Source organism: Daucus carota, chromosome 2 (genome assembly GCF_001625215.2).
Source record: "Daucus carota subsp. sativus chromosome 2, DH1 v3.0, whole genome shotgun sequence".
Lineage (NCBI taxonomy): Eukaryota > Viridiplantae > Streptophyta > Magnoliopsida > Apiales > Apiaceae > Daucus > Daucus carota.
Genome location: NC_030382.2, coordinates 19,552,435 through 19,576,357, shown reverse-complemented (window position 1 = coordinate 19,576,357; position 23,923 = coordinate 19,552,435). Strand labels below are relative to the sequence as shown.

General features: G+C 37.3%; 1 protein-coding gene across 1 annotated transcript in view; it reads left to right on the top strand.

Annotated features, from left to right (window-relative positions):
• The window catches only part of LOC108207159 (uncharacterized), an 89,182-nt gene extending 65,974 nt beyond the window's left edge, over positions 1-23,208 (top strand). Inside the window, exons 5-13 of the mRNA XM_064086722.1 lie at positions 9,154-9,771; positions 15,445-16,434; positions 16,833-17,234; positions 19,294-19,845; positions 20,047-20,679; positions 20,755-20,823; positions 20,984-21,352; positions 21,649-22,193; positions 22,456-23,208. Of these exons, the coding sequence (XP_063942792.1) occupies positions 9,154-9,771; positions 15,445-16,434; positions 16,833-17,234; positions 19,294-19,845; positions 20,047-20,679; positions 20,755-20,823; positions 20,984-21,352; positions 21,649-22,193; positions 22,456-23,112 (4,835 nt within the window). The 3' untranslated portion in view covers positions 23,113-23,208. The remainder of the gene's footprint in view (positions 1-9,153; positions 9,772-15,444; positions 16,435-16,832; positions 17,235-19,293; positions 19,846-20,046; positions 20,680-20,754; positions 20,824-20,983; positions 21,353-21,648; positions 22,194-22,455) is intronic.
• Positions 23,209-23,923: the final 715 nt, after the last annotated feature.

The following is a 23,923-nucleotide window of genomic DNA, read 5'->3' as shown; positions in this document are numbered from 1 at the left end:
CAGTGTCATGGAGTGACAGTGAGGATGGGGAATGCAAGTGCTGCTCAAGTGCTAGGAATTGGAAATGTGGACCTGAAGTTTGCTTCTGGGCGTGTTCTGACCCTCACTAGAGTGCATCATGTTCTTTCTATTCATAGAAATATTATAAGTGGAAGCTATTTAGTTAAAAATGGCTTTGAACTTTCTTTTAAATGTAATAAAGTTGTGATTACTCAGACTGGTACATTTGTTGACAAGGGTTACTTGTCGGATGGTTTATTTGTGATAAATGTGGAACCCGTTTTGGGTTGTTTTATTAATGTTCCTTCTGTTAATTGTGTTGAATCATCTGATTTATGGCACTCACGACTTGGTCATTTAAATTTTGGTGCTCTAAAGAATATGATGAATTTAGAGTTGATTCCAAAGCATTCCATTGATAAGAAATCTAAGTGTCAAGTATGTGTGACTGCTAAACAAACAAAGAAACCTTTTCATAATGTTGTTAGGGATTCTGAATTGTTAGATTTAGTGCACACAGACATATGTGAATTTGGTGGTGTTTTGACTATGGATCATTATAGATATTTCATTACCTTTATAGATGATTATAGTAGATATTGTTATGTTTATCTGCTTAAACATAAGGATGAAGCACTAGAAAAATTCATTATGTTTAAAAATGAAGCTGAAACACAAACGAGCAAAGTACTTAAACGTTTGAAATCTGATAGAGGTGGTGAGTATACAAGTAACTTGTTTAATGAATTTTGCGCAAGCAATGGTATAGTTCATGAGGTTACTCCACCATACACACCTGAGTCTAATGGGGTGGCAGAGCGAAAGAACAGAACTTTTAAAGATATGATTAACAGCATGTTGATTAATTCGGGGTTGCCTAAATACATGTGGGGAGAGGCTCTGAATATGGCTTGCCATATTCTGAATAGGGTCCCTTTGAAACACATGGATAAGACACCATATGAATTATGGAGAAAACGTAAAACTAGTTTGAATTATCTTCGTGTGTGAGGGTGCCTTGCAAAGATACTTGTACCTGAACACAAGAGAAAGAAACTAGGGCCTAAGACTGTTGATTGTATCTTTTTGGGCTATCTAGAGACCACAACCGCTATGAGATTTGTAGTTTTAAAATCTGACATAGACGGCATTGTGGCTAATACGATAGTTGAGTTTCGTGATGCAACGTTCTTTGAGGACGTGTTCCCTATGAAGACTGGTATACCTCAGGGTAATTCTGAGGATGATCCGACTCTCACATCGAGTTCTATTCCCGATCATGTGGAAAAGATGACAAATGTGGGGGCGAATCCTAGTAGTAGCTCTACTCCTAACGAAGTAGAGGAACCTAGAAGGAGTAAGCGTGCAAAGGTAGTCAATGACTTTGGAAGTGACTTTCTCACTTACAATGTCGAGGATGAACCTTTAACTTTCCGTCAAGCCATGGACTCTTCGGAGTCAAGGCATTGGAAAGGCGCTGTAAAGAGTGAGATGGACTCTATTGTTTCTAATGGAACATGGGAGTTAGTCGATCTCTCTCCTGGTTGTTCTACTATAGGATGTAAGTGGATCTTCAAGAGGAAGTTGAACCCAGATGGCTCAATAGATAAGTACAAGGCGAGGCTAGTTGCTAAGGGTTTTAGGCAAAGAGAAGGTATAGACTATTTTGATACATACTCTCCTGTTGCTAGAATGACAACAATCCGACTGCTTATAGCATTGGCTTCTGTGCATGGTCTTATCATCCATCAAATGGATGTAAAGACAGCTTTTCTTCATGGTGACCTTGAAGAAGAGATTTACATGGATCAGCCTGAAGGATTTATTGCTTCTGGTAACGAGAGGAAAGTATGTAAACTAGTCAAGTCCATCTATGGCCTTAAACAAGCACCTATCGACTGGCATAAAAAGTTTGATGAAACTGTTTTAGCATTCGAGTTTTTAGTTAATGAAAGTGATAAGTGCGTCTACTATAAGGTTATAGGAAATGAATGTGTGATTGTATGCTTATATGTTGATGATATTTTGTTGTTTGGAACCAATATTGCGATTATTAACGAGACAAAGAGTTTCTTGAAAAGGCACTTTGAGATGAAGGATATGGGTGAGGCTAGTATGATTCTTGGGATTAAGTTAACACGGTCAACTGATGGAATAACCTTGTCACAGCCTCATTATGTAGAGAAATCTATACTTGAGAAGTATGGTTATTCAAATTGTCCCTATGATCCTAAAGTGGCCCTTGTCAAGAATAGTTCAGGTGTACCTGTGTCTCAGTTAAGGTATTCTCAGATTATTGGTAGTTTGCAATATCTTGCTAACGTGACTAGACCAGATATTTCTTATTCTGTGTCTAAGTTAGCTAGATATACAAGCTGTCCGAACAAGACTCATTGGGAGGCTCTGGATAGAGTTCTTAGATATCTCAAGGGAACTATTTCTCTTGGCTTGCATTATCGGAGATTTCCGGGGGTACTCGAGGGGTACAGTGATGCAAGTTGGATAGCTAAGAAATCCGGTTCCAATGGAGTGACTGGATATGTGTTTACCCTAGCGGGTGGAGCTGTGTCCTGGAAGTCTTCTAGACAGACTTTGATTACTCGGTCTACTTTTGAGGCTGAGTTGTGTGCATTGGATGCCACGGGGACGGAGGCTGAATGGTTACATGGACTGATGTCAATGTTACCTGTAGTAAGCAAACCGCTTCCTGCCATTTCTGTTCATTGTGATAGACGTACAACTATTGACAAGATCAGAAGTGTAAAGTATAACGCTAAGACAAAGAGACACATCCAAGTTAGACTTAAGTCTATAAGGGGTCTTGTTTATGATAGGGTTATAGCTATAGAATTCATTGGAACTCAGGATAATATAGCTGACCCATTGACTAAGGGGCTTGAGCATGCTGTAGTCCTTAAGTCGAGGTTGGGGATGGGACTGGTAACCCATCATGGTTCATCTACAGCGGGAACCCAATACACCTGAGAGGAGATCCCTTGAAGTGTATTCAATGGGGTAATAACAAGTTGTAAGGATGGATCGGTAGTACCTTTACTACATATAGCTAGATACTTATGTATTTGAGTCTATCCCCTGGAAACCTTAAAAGGTACTGTTACTGCATGTATAGCAAGAGTTTTTAAAACTCTGAATGGGGTCAAGTCATTTGACGAGATGTTAGCAGTACATCTTTGGAGATGCCCAGCTAAGCGAATGTAATTGTGTGGTCGCAATTAGAGGAATGGGTTATTCCTTGAAACATTTGTCGAACAGGATCGAGACACGACCATTAACGTCTCAAAGCCGTAGATCTGTACCATAGCCTTTGACTTGTCGTCGTCTATGGAGTGTGGTTACACCAAACGGATAAAGATTCAAGGTTAAATATTCCATCTATATCCGGTAGCCATCGAAGTAGAGGACTTAGGAGGGTTCAAACCCGGAAGGGTACCTACTCTGAAAAACAAGTCATGATAAAATCTGATATGCATTTCTGTATGGATTAGTGGGGGATTGTTAGAAAATGGTAAATTTTAAGACTCATTTTATATGGGTTCTTGATGGAATTACCTTAATCTAATTGTTGGAGGTGTTGTTCCTTGTAATGAGGACTTAAACTTTCATGTTTGGATCTAAGACATTTTCTTAGTGTAATCCATAAATAAATTGAGTTGAAGTTAGTAGCTTGAAAGTGGTAAAATATGGTATGTGGGTTAGTCCCACATTGATATTGGAAAGTGAGGTTGGTGGCTTTATATAGTACATGTGCAAGTGTAGTGTTCAACTACCAAGGCATGTGGGTGTGCAAGGTTGTAGTGAGCGCCTCGCGCGCGCACACACGCGCGCGCCGCCGCCGCCTCCCCGCCACGCCTCGACTCGGGTCGGGTCGAAGGGCGAATGTCTCGGCGTCTCGCGTACACGAGGCGACCTGGGCGAGGAATTTTACCACTGTTTTAATTAAATAAATCCTGACTTATAATATTATTTTAATATGAATGTACGTGCCCCTGAGTGGTGAATGTACGTGCCCCTGAGTGGTGAATGTACTGATATATATTCAATTAAAATAAAACAATTGAAGTCAGAATATTTATTGTAATTAATGCCATATCTTCAGTTACGTTTTATTTTGTATTATATACAGAATCAAAACGTTTTGTGAGAGATACTGATAACAAAAAGATAAAAAACCCTAGCTGCTACTCTTCTCTATTTTCTCTCTGCAAAAATACATACAGAACAGATTGCATAGGTTTTCTGGGCGAACTGAGGTCAGGTCACTGTTGATCAATTGCGTGTCCGTGAACAAGTTGATCTGATCTGTTTTATCCTGGAGGCGATATTGCTGCAACCCAACACAGCGTAAGTGGGGCAATTATCGTGTCAAGAATAGTCTAGGCTTTTCAAGGGCTAGGCGACTCAGCTGTTATTCTGATTTTGATCAGTATTTGATAAAGCTTCGCAAGCTAAGTGATTTCTGTCTTTTCTTGTCGATTTAAGGTACTGATTATATTTCTGTTTTGCCTTCGTGTATTGTTTCGTTATTTGGTGCCTTGCCTGTTCTTTTTAATTCCTGATATATAACTGCCTCATTGTTGCGCTAATAGTTTAATATTTCCAACAAAATGTAGCCACATCTTTGAAATTTACTCTTTTTAAATCCATCAAGAGAGTTGGTTTAAGTTAATTAAATAGGAACTAATGAGGTTGTGAGAAATGATAGTGGCCACATGTAGCAGTGGACTCCAGAATAGAAATTGCCGCAGTAAACGGGTTTAGTATACAACTATACATCAACTCATCAAGCCTCTGTTTAAGTAATGTTGGATTAGGAGCATCATGTCCTCCCAAAAAAGTTTCTTGTGAAATTTTTCACTTAAATTTAAGAGTTTACAACAGTTGGTGTAGCTTGTTCAACTGGCAGACTTTCGATGACTGCGTTGTCCCTGATGCTGAATTGGAGATGGAGTGGACACAGATGGGAAGAAATCAAACAATTCTGAATTCTCCTAGTTATTATCTTAAAAATAATAACATAATAATAAATACACCGATATATTTGAAAGATTATATATAAATTTTTCTCTACTAATCCAATTTTATTTCGAAAGGAGACTTTTATAAAGAGGATGGAATGATAAATAAAATTTATGTTTTTACTTTTTTCGAATTTGCTCAAGTATGATTGATTATCTCTTAGGTATAATTACATCAATTATTGTGGTGAGTAGATGACAGATAGACGTATGAAACCGGTTGTTTTGCATGTCAATTGTCAACTAGCTCCAAAAGTCTCTTTACATGAATGGGGCCTCGAAGGATAACAAACATGTATGGTTTTGGATGGTGTTAAGATATATTAATGAATTTGAACAAAATTTAAAGCAATCAAACATTGTTAAATAAAGTTTTATTGAACAAATTTTGTCCAAATTCAAATTTTTAGGTTGTGTTCACCCGGATAGAATGGAACGAGTAGACAATGAAATGAAAAATTATATAAAAATTTGTGTAGGAAAAAGGGGTTTTTTCATAAATATATAGGAAAAAGTAAATTTTTGCAAATTTACTTTTCTCAAGAATAGCTATTTGCAGTTTTACTACACTAAGTTTCTAAATTGCAAAAATACTACCCCTCCCTTCTGCAACTGAATGCAACCACATGCAACTGCAACTCCTGATTTCAAGTTCCAGTTCTCAAATGTCATTTTCGACCTCATCCTTGGAATCCATATATATATATATATATATATATATATATATGGATTCCAAGGATGAGGTCGAAAATGACATTTGAGAACTGGAACTTGAAATCAGGCATTCAGTTGCATATGAGGTTGCATTCAGTTGCATATGGTTGAATGCAATCTCATATGCAACTGAAAACTGTAAGTTACCATTGATGTATGGGTGCCCCTGGCGGGGCCATTAGATCAAAATAGAATCAACTGAATGCAACCTCATAAGCAACTGAATTTTTTTAGGGTGGGGTGATATTGTGGTGGATTTGGGTTGCAGGCCCCGCAGGGGCAATATTCAACTGAATATGCAATCTCATAAGCAACTAAATGCAACTGAAAACTGTAAATTACAACTGATGTATGGGTGCCCCTGGCGGGGCCATTAGATCAAAATAGAATCAACTGAATGCAACCAAATGCAACTGAATGCAACTAAATGCCTGATTTCAAGTTCCAGTCTCCAAATGTCATTTTCGACCAGATTTTCAGAATCTATATATATATATATATATATATATATATATATATATATATATATATGGATTCCAAGGATGAGGTCGAAAATGACATTTGAAAAGTGGAACTTGAAATCAGGCATTCAGTTGTATTTGAGGTTGCATTTAGTTGCAGGGGGGAGGGGGTAGTATTTTTGCAATTTAGAAACTTAGTTTAGTAAATATGCAATTAATTTAGGAAGATGGTATTTTTGCAAATAAGATCCTAAAAAGTAGTATATTTGATAAATTCCCAAAAAGAAATTATGAGATAATAGTCGCTAGATATGAATGAGTTTAATTTTTTTGTGATAAATATTAGAGTAAATTGCAGTTTGTTGGCTTATAAAATAATTTTTTTGCACTTTAATGTCCACAAAATAAAAGTAGCCATATAATGCACTGTGAATATAATTTTTAAGCATTATGGGTGTTCTTGCTAACTTCCGGTAAATCTGTCTTACCGCGTTAGCAAATAATACCAAAACGTGGGGTTATTATACTATAAACCCATCTTACCCTTCCTGCTCGATTCTCTAAAACCCTAAGCACGAAAAAACTCAGGAGCAGTGGCGGTGCTACAAATTGACGTGATTGATCCGATTAAAAGAAGCAGTGGCGGTGCCAATGTAGAAGCTCAAAGCAGGGGTACTAATGCAAATGCTAGCACATATATCATCATACTATCAAAAAAATGCCACATATCTTACCTTCAGTTGAGTTTAATTTTTAGTTTGTAAAATTAGGTTTGCAATATATACATATTTTGGCATATATGCAAGCACAAACAACCCAGTTAGCTATATACTTTAACTTAATTAATGTCGTAATACATATTTGACAGAAGTTAGGCCGAGTCTATCATACTACTTAAAAATTCTTCTGAAATATGTTAAAATTTTAATTAAAATAGCAACAATGAAATAATTGAAAGAATGAAAATCAAATATATTTTTCTAATCTAACATGATGTTATTAGAGTACATTTTTTTCATTCTCTCTCTATTTCATCCCGAGCTAGTTAATGAATTATTTGACTCGGTTGTAGCTATGCACAATGCAACGACATTTTTAAACAAAAAAAGGTAGTTACAGGTCGAAAGTAATAATCAATCTTGATTATAAGTTAATTAATCTGAAACTTTCAGTAAGCACGCAGCTGTTTAGACACAATAATTGCATACTCAGTCAAGGAGACTTTTGCAGAAAGTAAATAATTAGGGAATCGTATCATTATTAAATTTTTATACAGTTGACATTTTTGGGATGACATGCAAATTAAAAACATATTAGAATAGTGATATATTATAGCTATCTTTGACGGGATTAGTTATAATTATAGGCTAAATTTGCAACCAACAAGATATTATTTTTCGATGATATTGATTATATTAGTTAGCTCGGGGCTCGTACAGAACTTTCGGTGACAAGCCTGTGTTATGTAATGGTAGACTCGTATCGTTCTTATCACATGTGGGGGACTTGTTTATTTACCTCCAACCCAATCATCTGAAAAGTCTACTACATACCTGGCCACATGCAGCAGCAGGGATTGTAGATATTGGGCCTGTTTGTTTGCCAGAAGTAGAAGCTGCTTCTGGCTTCGGCTTTCGTTGACCCGTGTAAAGAAGCACTTTTAAGAAGCTGAGAATCATAGCTTCTCTCTCACAGCTTCTGCTTCTTTTCCAAACACTTTATTCACTTATTTACTTCTTACTTCTGCTCCACTTCTCTAGTTTAAGCAAGAAGTCACTTTTTTTAATTTTGCCCAAACGGTTCCATTATACAATGCCGTATGAAACGGATTGCTAATAGTATTTGTTAGTTAATATCTTATTTTAGAGCACAGCCCAAGCTGCAGCTTCCATAAGTAATTCTGCATAACTTAGCACCCCTGTAGTTTTTCTTCCATTAATCGACTGATTCAATCAGTGATATAGAACTATGGCTACGAATGCTTTGTATGACGCTGCCATTGCCGGAGATGCAAAATTATGATGCATCTTCGTTAACAAACCCAACAACCAATTTACATGAGCACGACTTAGCATTTTGGTTGGTCAACATCTTGTTGATATAAAGCCAACACCAAGCTTCCAATTACATAACTAGCATTTTCATAATCCGAGAAAGTCCAGCAGGCAGGAGCCGTGGTAGAGTAAAGATATAGTTATGGATCTGGATACTCTCTTCGATGCTGCCATGGCCGCAGATGCTGCTGCCATTGCTCAATTGGAGATGGAAGCTGATACACTGTTCCAAGATGAAGAAACTATCCTTCACCTGCAATCCCAGAAGGGAAATACAGAACGTGTGAGATTCATTTTGAGGGAATTTCCACACAAAAATCTTTTGACTAAGCTTACTAGATATAAGCATTCAGCACTACACTTAGCTATATATCGAGGAGGACACAAACAAGTGGCTGAGATCCTCATTGATGCAGCTCGCCATTTGCCGCCTCCTCCTTCAGATGGTGATGATAATTCAGTGACTTCTTTTCAAGCTTTTCTCAGGCAAGGTGATAAAGACATGGACACCGCCTTACACGCAGCAGTCAAGTATGGTCACCTGGATATTGTTAAGCTACTAGTAGAGGCCGACCCGACTGATACACATATTCAAAACGATGATGATAAAACACCAATGTACATAGCTGTGGAAGAAGGGCTCAATGATATAGCAGAGATCATCTCTACAACTTGCACTGCTCCATCTTTGCTTGGACCTCATGGTAGTACTGTTGTGCGTATTCAAAATCTGGATCAAGGTATGCTCTTTAAACACTCTTTTCTGTAAAGATAATAATATACTATCTATAGGGATATATACTTCTTTTTGTTATGTAAGCTAAAACCTATTTTGCATTTGTTAAAATCTTCTTCGCTGTTTAATTTGACACTTTTTTATTTTTATAGCTAAGAGCCCTGGTGGAAGCCTCTACAAGATTATGGATAAAGATGCTCTGTATGCCGCTGCCATTGCTGGAGATGCTGATGCTATAGCTGCGTTGGAAATGCATGCTGATAAACTGAACGGATACGAAGAAACTATCCTTCACACAGAGTCCGAAAACGGAAATACAGAACACGTGCGGTTTATATTGAGGGAGTTTGCAGAAAAAAACCTTCTGGTCAAGCTTAACAAATTTAAACAGACTGCACTTCACTTGGCTTTGTCTAAAGTACACACTGAAGTGGCTGAGACCCTAATTGATGCAGCTAGATATTTGCCTCCTTCAGCTAATGATAATCCAGTAACTTCTTTTCAAGCTTTCCTTAGGCTCGGTGACAAAGATATGGATACTGCCTTACATATAGCAGTCATCAATAATCATATTGCAATTGTTAAGCTATTACTAGAGGCCGATCCAGGTGATACACATGTTCAAAACCATAAAGGTAAAACACCATTGTACATAGCTGTGGAAAAGGGGTACAACGATATAGTAGAGATAATCTCTACAACATGCCCAGCTCAATCTTTGGACGGACCTGATGGTAATACGGCTCTGCGTATAAAGAATCTCGATCAAGGTATGCCCCTTTTTGTGTTTTTAAGCTATATAAATCCAGTTTCTTTTCTGTTATAATCTTCTTCACTATTCAATGTCATGATGATTCCTCAGAGTATTTAGTCCGACCCCTAGTATGTAGTTGATACGAAGAATGGAATGGAATAGAATGAGTAAAATTACTTGAAGCTAATAGTGATAGGAGGGAAGTTTTAAAAAAAATTAAGTGAATGTAATATTGTTATGATGAGATTTGAGAAGAAATTGGGGGTAGGAGAGAATGAAGCATTCCATCTCAAATTGAAGATGTGATCTCTAACATATGATGTAAGGAATGGAATGGAGGGAGGAATGAAATTTCTTAACAATTGTCCATAACATAGTTCATTTTTCATTCCAATCCTTCCGGAATCATTCACCCCAACTGTTCAGTATATTAGTAGTGAGAAGAATCAAGAGAAGAAGCGGGAAAAACAGAGTGACAGCTGTGGTCCCGAAATGACAGCTCAACAAAGTAGTGGCAGTTAGTTTTAGAAGTTAGTTACAGAGTTGGTGTGTATATATTAGATATCTGTGTGTTACATTTCATTCAAGTAGAATAAAAACAAAGTAGAAAGCTATGTACAAACACATTTTACAGAGCTTTAATGGAGTCTTCTTTCTTTCATAATTAGCTTTAGTTTACAGTTGTGACATGGTATCAGAGCGTCTCGATCGCGTCTAATCATTCCGCATCTCCTTTGTGACTTCAGATAAGCCGTTCTTTCTGATCTCACATCTGGTGTTTTTTTTAGGTTTTTCTGCTGTTTCAGATCTGGTTTTTCGTTCTTTGATCAGAGGTGTAATTCGTGGTTTAATTGCTCTTCTGGTACTTGTTGTTGTGATTTACTGCTTGTTTGTGCTGTGATTTGTGTTAATCAACACGATTCTCTCCAAATCTTGCTTGAATCTGCTGTGATTCTGTGTTTTTAGTCATGTCTACAGTTGCGTCCTATTCATCTGCTACGATAGGTTCTATAACTGCAATTGATGTTAATCATCCATACTACATTCATCCTTCGGATAATCCAGGCTTGATACTTACTACTGTGCTTCTTGATGAACACAATTATAGTCAGTGGCAACGTGCCATGGATATTGCTCTTTCTTCCAAGTTTAAGATCGGTTTTGTGGATGGAACTTATACTTCACCTCCATCTACATCCAATTTGTATGGACATTGGAACAGGTGTAACAATATGGTGACATCCTGGCTCCTTAATTCTGTGACTGAATCTATTCGCAATAGCATTCAGTATATGAAATCTGCAAAGGCAATTTGGGATGAATTACGTATTCGTTATGCTCAGACTAATGTGCCTAAATTGTTTGCCCTCAGGAAAGAACTGTCTCATCTCTCTCAGGATAGTTTGTCTATTTCTGCCTACTTTACTAAATACAGGACATTGCAAGAAGAATTGTCTTCTATGACTACTTCTCCTAGATGCTGTGGCAAGTGTACCTGTACAATCAATGCTCAACTGGATGCTCATGAACAGTCTTTACAGTTAGAGCAGTTCTTGATGGGACTAAATGACACGTTCACTTCTATTCGTGGACAGATTCTTTTAATGAATCCATTACCTTCTCTTAGCAAATGCTATTCCATACTGTTGCAAGAGGAAAATCAGAGAGGGATTGCTAGTAGTTCTCATCCATCTGCTGACAGTGTAGCCTTAGCAGTCAAGTCCAAGACTACATTTGTGAAAGGAGTCAAGAAGGCTCAGTCTGATGTGCTTATCTACTGTGACTACTGCCACATGCAAGGACATGCCAAGGATAAATGCTTTTGTCTGCATGGTTATCCTGAGTGGCACAAAATGTATGGTAAACCCAAGCCTAAGCCAAAACATCTGTCCAACAGGAATGCTGTAGCTGCTCAAGTCTCTCAGAGTGCTGATAATTCTCAGACAAAATCTACTATATCTCAGTCTGATGCATCAACTTGCAACTTTCAATTTTCTGAAAGTCAGTACAAGCAACTTCTACAGCTACTAAATCATACCTCTGTTCAACCAGCTGCTGAGACAAATCCATATGCTACTGTCAATAGTACTCAGTTTGCAGGTACATTTCTGCATTTTGCTAGTCATGTGCACAATAATTCCTACAAGGATTTTGAGTGGATTGTTGACACAGGTGCCACTGATCATGTAACACCTCATCTACATCTATTTTCTGATATTGTGACATGTCAGTCTCTATTATACCTTCCTAATGGTCACACTGCACCTGTCACTCATATGGGATCTATCTCTATTAACTCTCATATTACACTTCACAATGTACTGTGTGTGCCTCAGTTTCATTATAACTTGTTTTCAGTCTCCAAATTTGTGACTGATTCAGTGTCTTCTATTGTGTTTAAGAATGATTGTTGCTTTCTTCAGGCCCCTACCTTGATGAGGGACCTAGAGATTGGTAAAGCTGTCCATGGTCTCTACATTCTAAATGCTTGCAAACTATCTTCTACATCCTCTTGTTCAGCTGTTGCCTCTCATTCTGCAGATACTAATCTCTGGCATGCCAGAACTGGCCATGTGCCTATGTCTGTTCTGAAATTGTTTCCTTTTCAGTGTAAATCTTCTGTCAATCACACTTGTGATATTTGTCATCTGTCAAAACAAGTTAGAAATCCTTTTGCTAATAGTGAGTCTTGTAGTTCAAATGTGTTTGATCTTGTCCATATGGACTTATGGGGACCATATCGAATTAAGACTCATGGCAGTTGTTCTTATTTTTTAACAATTGTTGATGACATGTCTCGTGCTGCATGGGTTTTTCTGCTACCAGATAAAATTGGTGTTAGTCGTATTATATCTGATTTTCTCAGTTATGTTATAAATCAGTTCAAGACATCTGTTAAAGTTGTGCGTTCAGATAATGGTACTGAGTTTGTTAATCAAACTGTGACTAACTTGTTTGCACAAAATGGTGTGGTGCATCAAACCACGTGTCCTTACTCTCCACAACAGAATGGAATTGTGGAGAGAAGACACAGACATCTTCTAAATGTTGCACGAGCCTTACGGTTTCAATCCAATGTTCCTCTTACTTTATGGGGAGACTGTGTGTTAACTGCTTGCTATCTTATTAATCGAACACCCACACCTGTACTTCAAGGCAAGTCACCATATGAGGTGCTGTTTCATTCTAAGCCAGATTATTCTCGCCTTAGAATATTTGGCTGCCTGTGTTATGCAACTACAGTTCCTCAACCAAGTGACAAATTTGCAGCAAGAGGAATTAAAGGAGTTTTCTTGCGGTATCCCTATGCTAAAAAGGGATATAAAGTTCTAAATCTGCAGACCAGACAAGTCTTTGTGTCCAGAGATGTGTATTTTGATGAAAGTCAGTTTCCGTTTCAACAAATTACTTCTGACATTGCCTTGAAAACCACTCCACTGTTTGTGAACAACTCTACTGTTGAATGGGAGTCAGATCCCATCACATGCTATCCAACTCCCAGCAGTATCAATACTGATACTAGTGAGCAGAATATGCAATCTTCACCTACAGTATCTGTTAATACAGATAATTCTGAGTCTACAATACCTATCAGTGAAGCTACTACTCATGTAGTAAGACCTCAAAGACAAAGGCAAGCTCCTGTCAAGTTTAAAGATTACACCAATCTGCCACCACAACTGCAGAATACTGTAACTCAAAACTTGACTAATTGTGTCTCATATTCTGCATTTGACAAGTCATATCAGCATTTTTTGGCTAATATTTCAAAAATTCAAGAGCCTCAGACATTCAATCAAGCCAGTAAATCAAGTGAGTGGTGCACTGCAATGAATACTGAGTTAGCTGCTATGGAAGCTAACCAGACCTGGCAAATTGTACCTCTCCCACCTAACAAAAAGGCAGTTGGCTGTCGATGGCTGTTTAAAGTGAAGTATTTGCCTGATGGTCAAATAGACAGGTACAAGGCACGTCTTGTAGCCAAGGGATTTACACAAACAGAAGGTTTGGACTACTTTGATACGTTTGCACCAGTAGCCAAAATGGCAACCTTTCGTGTTGTTCTTGCACTGGCAGCAATGAATAATTGGTCCATCACACAGCTTGATGTTACCAATGCCTTTTTACACGGCTTCTTGCATGAAGAAGTGTTTATGGAAATTCCTCAAGGGTATCCCATTCCACTAGAGGTCTTACAGCAATTTCCAAATCAGAAGTTAGTGTGCAAACTTATTAAGTCAATATATGGGCTGCGTCAGGCTCCTCGAGAATGGTTTACTATACTTTCTGATGCTTTGCTTGAATTTGGATTCACACAAACCTTCAGTGACTCAAGTTTATTCGTTTTCAAGAAAGACAATAAGCTTGTTGTGTTACTAGTGTATGTGGACGATATGGTATTAACAGGTAATGCACCTGACTTAATGACTCAGGTCACTCAATTTCTTGCTACCAAATTCAAAATCAAGGATTTGGGCCCCTTGAAATACTTTCTGGGGATTGAAATTGCTCGTTCAGCTGCTGGAATCTATTTGAATCAACGTAAGTACACTATGGATATCATCAAGGATGTTGGTTATGAGGAGGCCAAGACATCTTTAGTACCTTTAGATCAGAACCACAATCTGACAGCAGAGTCCAACTCTCCCTTGCTTGTTGATATCTCTGCTTATAGGAGGTTGATTGGGCGTTTGATTTATCTGACTATTACTCGCCCAGACTTATCCTATTCTGTACACATACTGGCTCAGTTCATGCATAAACCACAAGAAATTCACTGGTTGGCTGCTCTTAAGTTGGTTAAATATCTAAAACAAACATGTGGCCAGGGTATCCTGTTGTCATCCAACTCCTCATTCAATCTGCGAGTGTTTACGGATGCTGATTGGGGAAGCTGCAAACAGACTCGGCAGTCTATCACTGGCTTCTGTGTCACATTGGGGTCTTCATTAGTCTCCTGGAAATGCAAACGCCAGCATACTGTTTCACGCTCCTCAGCAGAGGCTGAGTACAGAGCAATGGCAGATTCATGCTGTGAAGTTACATGGTTGTTATCACTATGCAAAGAGTTGTATGTACCTAATCTCACTCCTGTCTCTCTATACTGTGACAACCAGTCTGCTCTTCACATTGCCTCAAATTCAGTGTTTCATGAACGTACAAAACACATTGAAATTGATTGCCATCTTATTCGTCAGAAGATTAAACAGGGAATTGTGGTTACACATCATCTTCCGTCCACAGAGCAACCAGCAGACTTATTCACCAAGGCCTTACCTTCATACCAACTGCGTTATTTACTCTCCAAGTTAGGTGTGTTCAACCTGTTTCATACACCTAACTTGAGGGGGGATGTTCAGTATATTAGTAGTGAGAAGAATCAAGAGAAGAAGCGGGAAAAACAGAGTGACAGCTGTGGTCCCGAAATGACAGCTCAACAAAGTAGTGGCAGTTAGTTTTAGAAGTTAGTTACAGAGTTGGTGTGTATATATTAGATATCTGTGTGTTACATTTCATTCAAGTAGAATAAAAACAAAGTAGAAAGCTATGTACAAACACATTTTACAGAGCTTTAATGGAGTCTTCTTTCTTTCATAATTAGCTTTAGTTTACAGTTGTGACACCAACCAAACACAACATAAATGTGTTAGATTCTCCATTTGACACTTCTTTATATACACAAATATAGGTAAGAACCCTGGTGGAGCACTATATGAAATTTATGATATTAAAGCTGTTTTGTATGCGGCTGCCATTGCGGGAGATGCTGATGCCATAGCTAAATTGGAGACGGAAGCTGATAGACTGAACAAAGATGAAGAAACTATCCTTCATGTTGAATCAAAGAAAGGAAATTTAGAAAATGTGCGATTCATTTTGAGGGAGTTTGCACACAAAAATCTTTTGGTCAAACTGGATAATCAAAAAGAGACTGCACTTACTTGGGCTGCATATTTTGGACACACTGAAGTCGCTGAGGTCCTCATTGATGCAGCTAGAAATTTGCCTCCTTCAGATGATGATAATCCAGTAACTTCTTTTCAAGCTTTCCTTAGGCTTGGTGACAAAGATATGGACACTGCCTTGCATATAGCCGTCATAAATAATCATATAGCAATTGTTAAGCTATTAGTAGAGGCTGATCCAAGTGATACACATATTCAAAACAATGATGGTAAAACTCCAATTTACATAGCTGTGAAAAAAGGGTACAAGGAAATAGTAAAATTAATCTGTACAAGTTGCACAGCTCCCTCTTTAAAAGGTCCTGGTGTTAAAACTGCTTTGCACGCTGCTATCAAAGATCCCGACCACGATAATGAAGTGGTTGAGATCCTCATTGGTGCAGCTAGACTTTTATCTTCTTCTGATGATGATGATTCTCAAAGTCCAGTAAGTTCTTTTCAAGCTTTCCTCAGGCAAGGTGATAAAGATATGAACACTGCCTTACACATAGCGGTGATGCAAGGTAACTTGGCTACTACTAAGATATTATTAGAGGCCGACCCAAGTGATCCACATCTTCCAAACAATAAAGGTGAAACGCCAATGTACATAGCCGCGGAAAAAGGTTACTCTGATATTGTGAAGATGATCTGTACAACTTGCACTTCTCCATCTAATTTGGATGGTCCCTGTGGTACTGCTCTGCATGCTGCTATAAAGAATCTCGATCAAGGTATGTAGTTTATACATATGTCACAATTCAATATGCCCTGTTGCTAAATTTATTTCAGTTCTTGCTAACACTTTCTGCCTCATAATAAGTTGTTTGCATTCCTTGTTCACAAAGATGTTAAACACATTTGCAGATAGTATTAGTCTCTAACAATTTCCAGAACTGAAACAATAACATTATTTATGTGTACAAAAGGTGATTGTGTGCCTAAAGACATTTCAAGATCATGAATCATTTAACAACGCAATTAAAGTCTCGTATCAATATGAACAGAGTTGGATCAATGCAATCCTGAATCTCTCCAGATTATTTCTATTTATTAATTGCCAAATTCAATATTTAGATCTTAAAGATATTATAATGAATATTTGATCATCATACTTTTACTTCCTTTGCAGACAAGAAAGAAGACATAGATGTGATTAGAGTGATCATCAAAGCAATGAAATGGATGGGTTCTGGGGAGGATTCGGACTCAGATGAATGGGATGAGGACACGTATGAACATTCAGTCGAATTATTTAGAAAAACTGACGAGAATAGATGCACTTGTTTAGAACTGGCGGTGGACCGGAATTATGCTAATATAGTTGAGCTAATATTAGCAGAAAACCCAATATATCAATCTTGGAATGCTCCCGATTTTATTGATCTAATGCCTCTAATTTACCGAGCCATGGACAAAGAGTACACAGATATTGTCAAGTTACTCACGAGCAGCTACGAAAGAGGAGCTGATATTACTTATTCATACGACGATATGGCGGCTTTGATTTCTGCTATTAAAGGCCGCAAAAGAGGTATATAGTCTATTACATTATAACATTGTTCTTGGTCCAATTTATGCTTATAAGATGATTTCATTTTATTATTCTATTATTTATTTTTATTGACGAAATTCAGTTTTTCTAATATTTATTAGTTCTGAATCAAGTTTTGTAATTCAAAGTTCTAACATTAATCCATCAGTTTTTTTCTGAGGCCTAAGAAGCCAGGCTTTGCTTCTGCTACACTTCCATTCCCTCTACTTCCTTTTTCATCAGCTTTCCTGTGGCATCTCTCTAATTACTACACCCGACCAACTTGACACCCATCCTGAACATTAGCATCACAGTTAATTCTTGCCAATCCAGCAGGTGCTAGCATCCAACTTGATGAACTCTTTACTCCCCACACATTGATTGGAGCAAAAATACCCTTTTTGCACACCCACAATACTCATATACAAGTTTGTATGCCCTGCAGCTACCATTACAGGGTTAACAGAAGTTTGTTCATACATAATTTTATTCCAACAGGACCAAGCCTTATTGGTCCTGTCGTAACAAAACTCTTATTGGGTTAAAGAATCAATGGAATAAAACTCTTGTTCACTAGCCTTATTGGTGAACCAGCCAAATGGTGCATCCCTGATGGTCTTTTTAAACTCACCATGCTCCCACATAAGCGGATGGTCACTTTAAACTCACTATGCTCCCAAAAAACCTTTGCTCCATCACACTCAAACAGGGTATGCACGAAGGATTCTTATTCAGTACTGCCAATTAAATATAATTTTTCAATAACAATGTCTACATAACAGCCTCTCCCAGGTTCCTATGAACAGCGCTCCAGAGAAATAAACCATTTATCATATTTGCTAAAGGCGACTTCTGTCTTGTTCATGAAAAACCCATTTATCTTGAATGCCAAAGAAACACTTGTCAAACAGCTCATAATGTGGTGAACCCATTTATCAGAAAAACCCATTTTTAGCATCACTCTTTTTAATAAAATCCATTCGACCCTATTGTGAGCTTACTTATGTCTAGAATTAAGGCTATTGTTCCATCTTTAAGAGATGGCTTATATGATATCCTAAACTAGAATTTAAGACATTTGATAATAAAAGTTGATCCAACAATGTCTTAGTCATGTCTTATATCACCAGCACAATCTCTTCCCGCCTTATTTTTAAGACATTTCTCTCCTTTTCCTGTCTTATATTTTATAATAAATTATTACACATACTCCCTTTCTCTCTCTACTTTATATTGTCATTCAATGATGAATGTAAACTTTTAATAATAAAATATTTAATATATATTGAGAATAAATCACATTGTACTTAAATATATCCTAAATTATTGGGACATATTTTTTTATATTAAACTTAAGGTTACAAGTAGGACATTGTTGGACTCGCTCTTAACCTCCACCCCCATTCTCCGAGGCATAAAACACTTTTAAAGTCACCATAGCGTATTTGGGGTGTAATCAATCTCTTTGGTACTAAAGTGCTCTGATTTAAGGAATCATATCTCTTAAGAAAGGCTTCATCTTGTTCACTAGCGTCTTAGGCATAATTTTATATTTAGGCCTGAATTCCCCTGTAGCCTTCGGCTCCTTGCACTTTAGAATCAATCAACCCATGTTTTATTCAGATATGATGAATCAGTAGAACCTCTCCACCATTTTTAAACAAGAGCCACAATCTTAGGCAAACTGCATTCAAATATTTATGAAAAAATAAAGCCTGCATACCAGCTCGACATTCTTTTAAACTACCCACCTAATTCCTTTCATAGCACCTTAAAAGCCAGAAATGGAACTCGTTTCAAATAAATCTTTTAAATATGCAGAGATTAGCCTTTCAAGGTCAACCCTTTTGGTCATCCACTCACCAGATTCATCAAATAGTCCATTAATTTTGAAAATTCATATTTCTGCGTAATTGACCATGCTTTCTATGATCAGTATGTCAATTCCTAAACTTATAAAGGTTTGTTTCTGGATTAAGAATTTGACTATTGTGACAATATAAAATCACTAAAACTTGATCTGTTTAATATAAACAGTCTCATGTGTTTTGTTTTTCAGAATCCGTCTTCAGGCTGTTGGATGATTGTGCCGATGAGCTTGTAACCTTTGTTGACAATCTGGGTTGGACAGCACTTCACCATGCAGCATATCACGAATTTGATGCAATAATTTACCCCTTGATAAAAGCACAAAAAGAAGTTGAGAATCAATTTCTGTATGAAGATATGATATTAACACCGTTTCATGTGGCAGCGGAGAAAGGATATACTTCTACAGTAATACTTCTTATGCAGTTATGGCCATCTTCATCTTCAGCATATATTGCTGTTGATAAAAATGGACAGAATATACTCCACTTGGCCGCATTACAAAGTAAAAAAGAGATGATAGAAGGTATACTAAATTATTGTCCAGAAAAGCACAAGGACGAGCTTGTGAATAAGCAGGATAACAGTGGCAATACACCTCTTCATATTCTTATCCGCCGTGGTTGTTTTGTCCCCGAACTCATGAAATATGAAGGGCTGGATATAGTGAAGAAAAACAAAGAGAAATGGACTCCTCCGGACATGTTGTATTTTGAAGACCAAATTATTGATGAGCAGGTACCTAAAATCTAATTTTCCTTTCTACCCCAGTCTATCAGTTAAGACTCGTTTTCTAGTATTTCAAACCATAAGAGTATATCAGAACTGAAGTCATTAATAGTGTTCTAAAAACAAGATAATAATATTCACTCACAAATAAGATAATAGTGTATGTTCCCAAATCAAAATAAATGTTGATCATTGGCCGTCCTTATATAGGTACAAATCAAAGTTGCACTAGATGAAATCCAGATTAATCAGAAAGAGGATATTTTGGTAAGTTCCGTGCTCCCAAGTAAACGAGAGACCAAAGATAGGATTTTCAATAAACAAACAAAATTGATGATGCGTGAAAAGCATGCACGGATGAAAGAAGATCTAGAAAGGTACAAAAATACTCATGCCGTTGCCCATTGGTTTCCTGATGCCATTGCTGGAGATGCTAATGCCAGAGCTGCATTGGAGATGGAAGCAGATATACTGAATGAAGAGGGAGAAACAATCCTTCATGTTGAAGCAAAAAAGGGAGATACAGAACGTGTACGATATATTGTGAGAGAGTTTGCAAACAAAAACCTTTTGGTTAAGCTGGATAGATTAAAGCAGACTTCGCTTCACCTTGCAGCACATCATGGACACACCGAAGTGGTTGAGGTCCTCGTCAATGCAGCCAGACATTTGTCCTCTTCTTCAGCTAATGAGGATCCAGTTGGTTTCTTAAATGCTTTTGTTAGGCAAGTGACTGCTCAAAAGCGGAACACTGCCTTACACGTAGCAGTCAATAAGGGTAATGTGGCTATTGTTAAGCTCTTAGTAGAGGCGGATCCAAGTGGTAGACATTTTCCAAATGATGAAGGTAAAATGCCAATCTATATAGCTGTGGATAAAGGGTCCTATGATATAATAAAAGTGATCTGTACTACTTGCACAGCTCTGTGTTTAGATGGCCCTGCTGGTAGTACGACAGCTTTGCATGCTGCTATTCTTAATATCCACCGAGGTATGTATGTACAACAATTTCACAATGCCTTCGAGACCCGTTTTTTGCAATACTTATATATCTTATTAGCTCTAGGAAGAGATACACTAGAAAAAACTAGCAAAGTGTATACACACTGAAGGTAGTATCTGTATAGTTGACATTTCCACTTGACTTGCAGCGAAGGAAGAAGACAGAGATGTCATTGGGATGATGATCGATGCAGCCAAACGCTGGAGTAATGCAGAGGACAGACCAAATGTCAGTTTTGAAGCATTATTTAATAAAACTGACATGTCCGGACACACTGTTTTGGAATTAGCAGTAGACAGAAATTATGTGGATACTGTTGAACTGATCTTACGAGAAAATCCTGCCTATCAACATGGTCGTGGAAGTAAAAATAGTCTCATGCGTTTAATCTATAAAGCCATCGATAAGGAGTACACAGACATCGTCAGATTGCTATCTGAAACTTATGAAGCTGGAATTACCACCGGTCATAAAGGTGTGGTTGCCCTGATTATTGCTATTAACAGGCGTGATGAAGGTACGTATCAATACTTATTATATAAATGTGATCTCGTTGATTCTTGTGGGTTAATGTAGCAAGTATGAACAAATAATAATATCCATTAATCTTACAACACTCTTTCTACATTACATTGATGTCTCACCCCAAAATTTATTAGAATGTATACTTTTGAAAGCTTATAAGCTTGCTTACTAAAAAAAGTTGGTCCTCTTTAGTATTTACTACCATTAACATACAAATATATTGATACAAACTAAATTTAAGTTTTGACCAGTAAAAAATTCTGTACCTTACTTTTATTTTGTTCTCAGATTCTGTGATACGCATCTTGGGAGAAGCCAAACATCTTGTAACTTTTGCCGATGATCAAGGGTGGACACCACTTCATTATGCTGCGTATCAAGAATTTGTTTCAATACTTGATGTCATCATAAAAGCGCTGAAGGATGTTAAATATCAATTTGTGTATGGAGATATGGTATCAACACCATTTCATCTAGCAGCTGAATGCAAATACACTTCGACGGTGATAAGACTCATGCAATCATGGCCAGCTTCATCTTCTGCCTACACAGCTGTTAATAAAAATGGTCAGAATATACTACACTTGGCAGCAACTAACAATAAAAAAGAGATGATACAGGGTATTTTAAAGTATTGTCCAGAAAAGTACAAGGACAAGATTTTGGAACAGCAAGATGCCAATGGCGATACACCTCTTCATCTGCTCATCTCCAATGGCTGTTTCATACCAGAACTCATAAAACATAAAGGACTTGATACAATGGCAAAAAACAAGAAAAAGTGGACTCCACGAGACATGCTGTATTTTCAAGAAGAAATCATTGCTGATCAGGTACATAATTAAAAATTCCGAGTTTGTTTTTACTAAAATATGAAAACTTTGTTTTTTATATCTCATCTTAACGAATATGTCAACTAACAATATAAATATAATGCTAATTAAACTTATAGAAAAATTATATATGCTTAATACCAGGGTCGATTGTGAGAATAACCTTGCTTACTATAAATGAGTAAAGTCTTAACAAAGACATACACAAAGGACCTTTCAAAATCATTTACAATATTAGTAATTGACGGTCCTTTATTTCTAGGTACAAATTAAAATTGCGCTTGATGATGTCCAGACTACTAAGTCTTGGAAGTTTTGGGTAAAAAATATGGAGAAGAAAACGGATATTGATGAGAGTTCAGTGCGCCCAAGTAGACGGGAGACAAAAGATGTGATATTCAATGAAGAAAAGAAATTATTGATGGATGCAAAGCATGGACGCATGAAGAAAGATCTTGAAAGATATAAAAAGAGGACCAACACACAGATAATAGTTACCGCGCTTATCACTACCGTGACTTTCACGGTAGGATTTACGATGCCGGGTGGTCTCCATCAAAGTGGGGAAGTTGATGAAGGATTGGTGGTTCTGACACGGAAGACAGCTTTCAACGCATTCATGGTATCAGACGCGTTAGCTTTGCTACTATCAACATGCTCTTTGTTTCTATATTTTCTCGAATCTATGTATGAAGATCCACACCAAGTGTCGAAGCTCAATGCTGCATCAGTTGGGCTCAATATTGTTTCCATTATGGCGATGATGTTGACCTTCATTACAGGAACATATTTGGTGTTATCTCACTCTCTAGCCATTGCAATAACTGTTTGCCTCATAGGTTCCTTCTTCTTTATTTTCGTCATTGTTCTGCTGATCAAGTTGGTATATGACCGTCAAGTAAAAAGGAATGAAGACTGAAGTTGCTTGTCATTTTATTCATCTGTTTATATGCATTCAGTTTTTTTGATGTGCTGTACATGACTTCAGTTTAAAAGGCATACTTATCTGGAGAAAGGGGCATTAGATTTTATAGTAGTTGCGGAAATCAAGTATCATACATTTGTGCATTTTACATGGTTACATAAGTTTTAATGACCTCGATAATAAGTGGAGTACATCTTGTTTAGGTGTTATTTGTTCCTGTGTGAAGTTTTGTTTAGGTGTTATTTGTTCCTGTTTCATAGTACAAATTAAAAGCATTCTATCATCAACCAAATTGGAGGAGCTTCATTAGAAGTCAGATTGAAATCTACCAAAACCCGCATTTCTAATCATTTTTATACCTCAGAATTTATTCGATGGCTGAGATATTTCAGTTTGTATCCTAAAGAAAGAATTATGAGTATCAAATATTGATATGGGTCAGAAGTAATATTTAATTATTATTAGATATTAAAAGCCCAAGAACACTGAAGCCCAGTTAAATAGGGCCTGAGGCTCTTAAATATTAATTAATTTCGTAATTAATTAATAGAGGCCCAGTCAGAGGACCAGTTACAAGTCCAAATTCTATAATACATCTGATTCTAACAGATAAACATCCCGGAGTTCGGATAAATATCAGCAACGAAAGGATAAGAGTTCTATCCTATCTCTTGCCTCGAGGCATACTTCGATAAGAAGTCTGATACACGGAATCTTACTTCCATCCGACTTCTGACTCCGAAGCGCCTATATAAAGGGCTCTACCCCTCATAACTAGAACTACGTTTTGGACTTGATTCTTCTC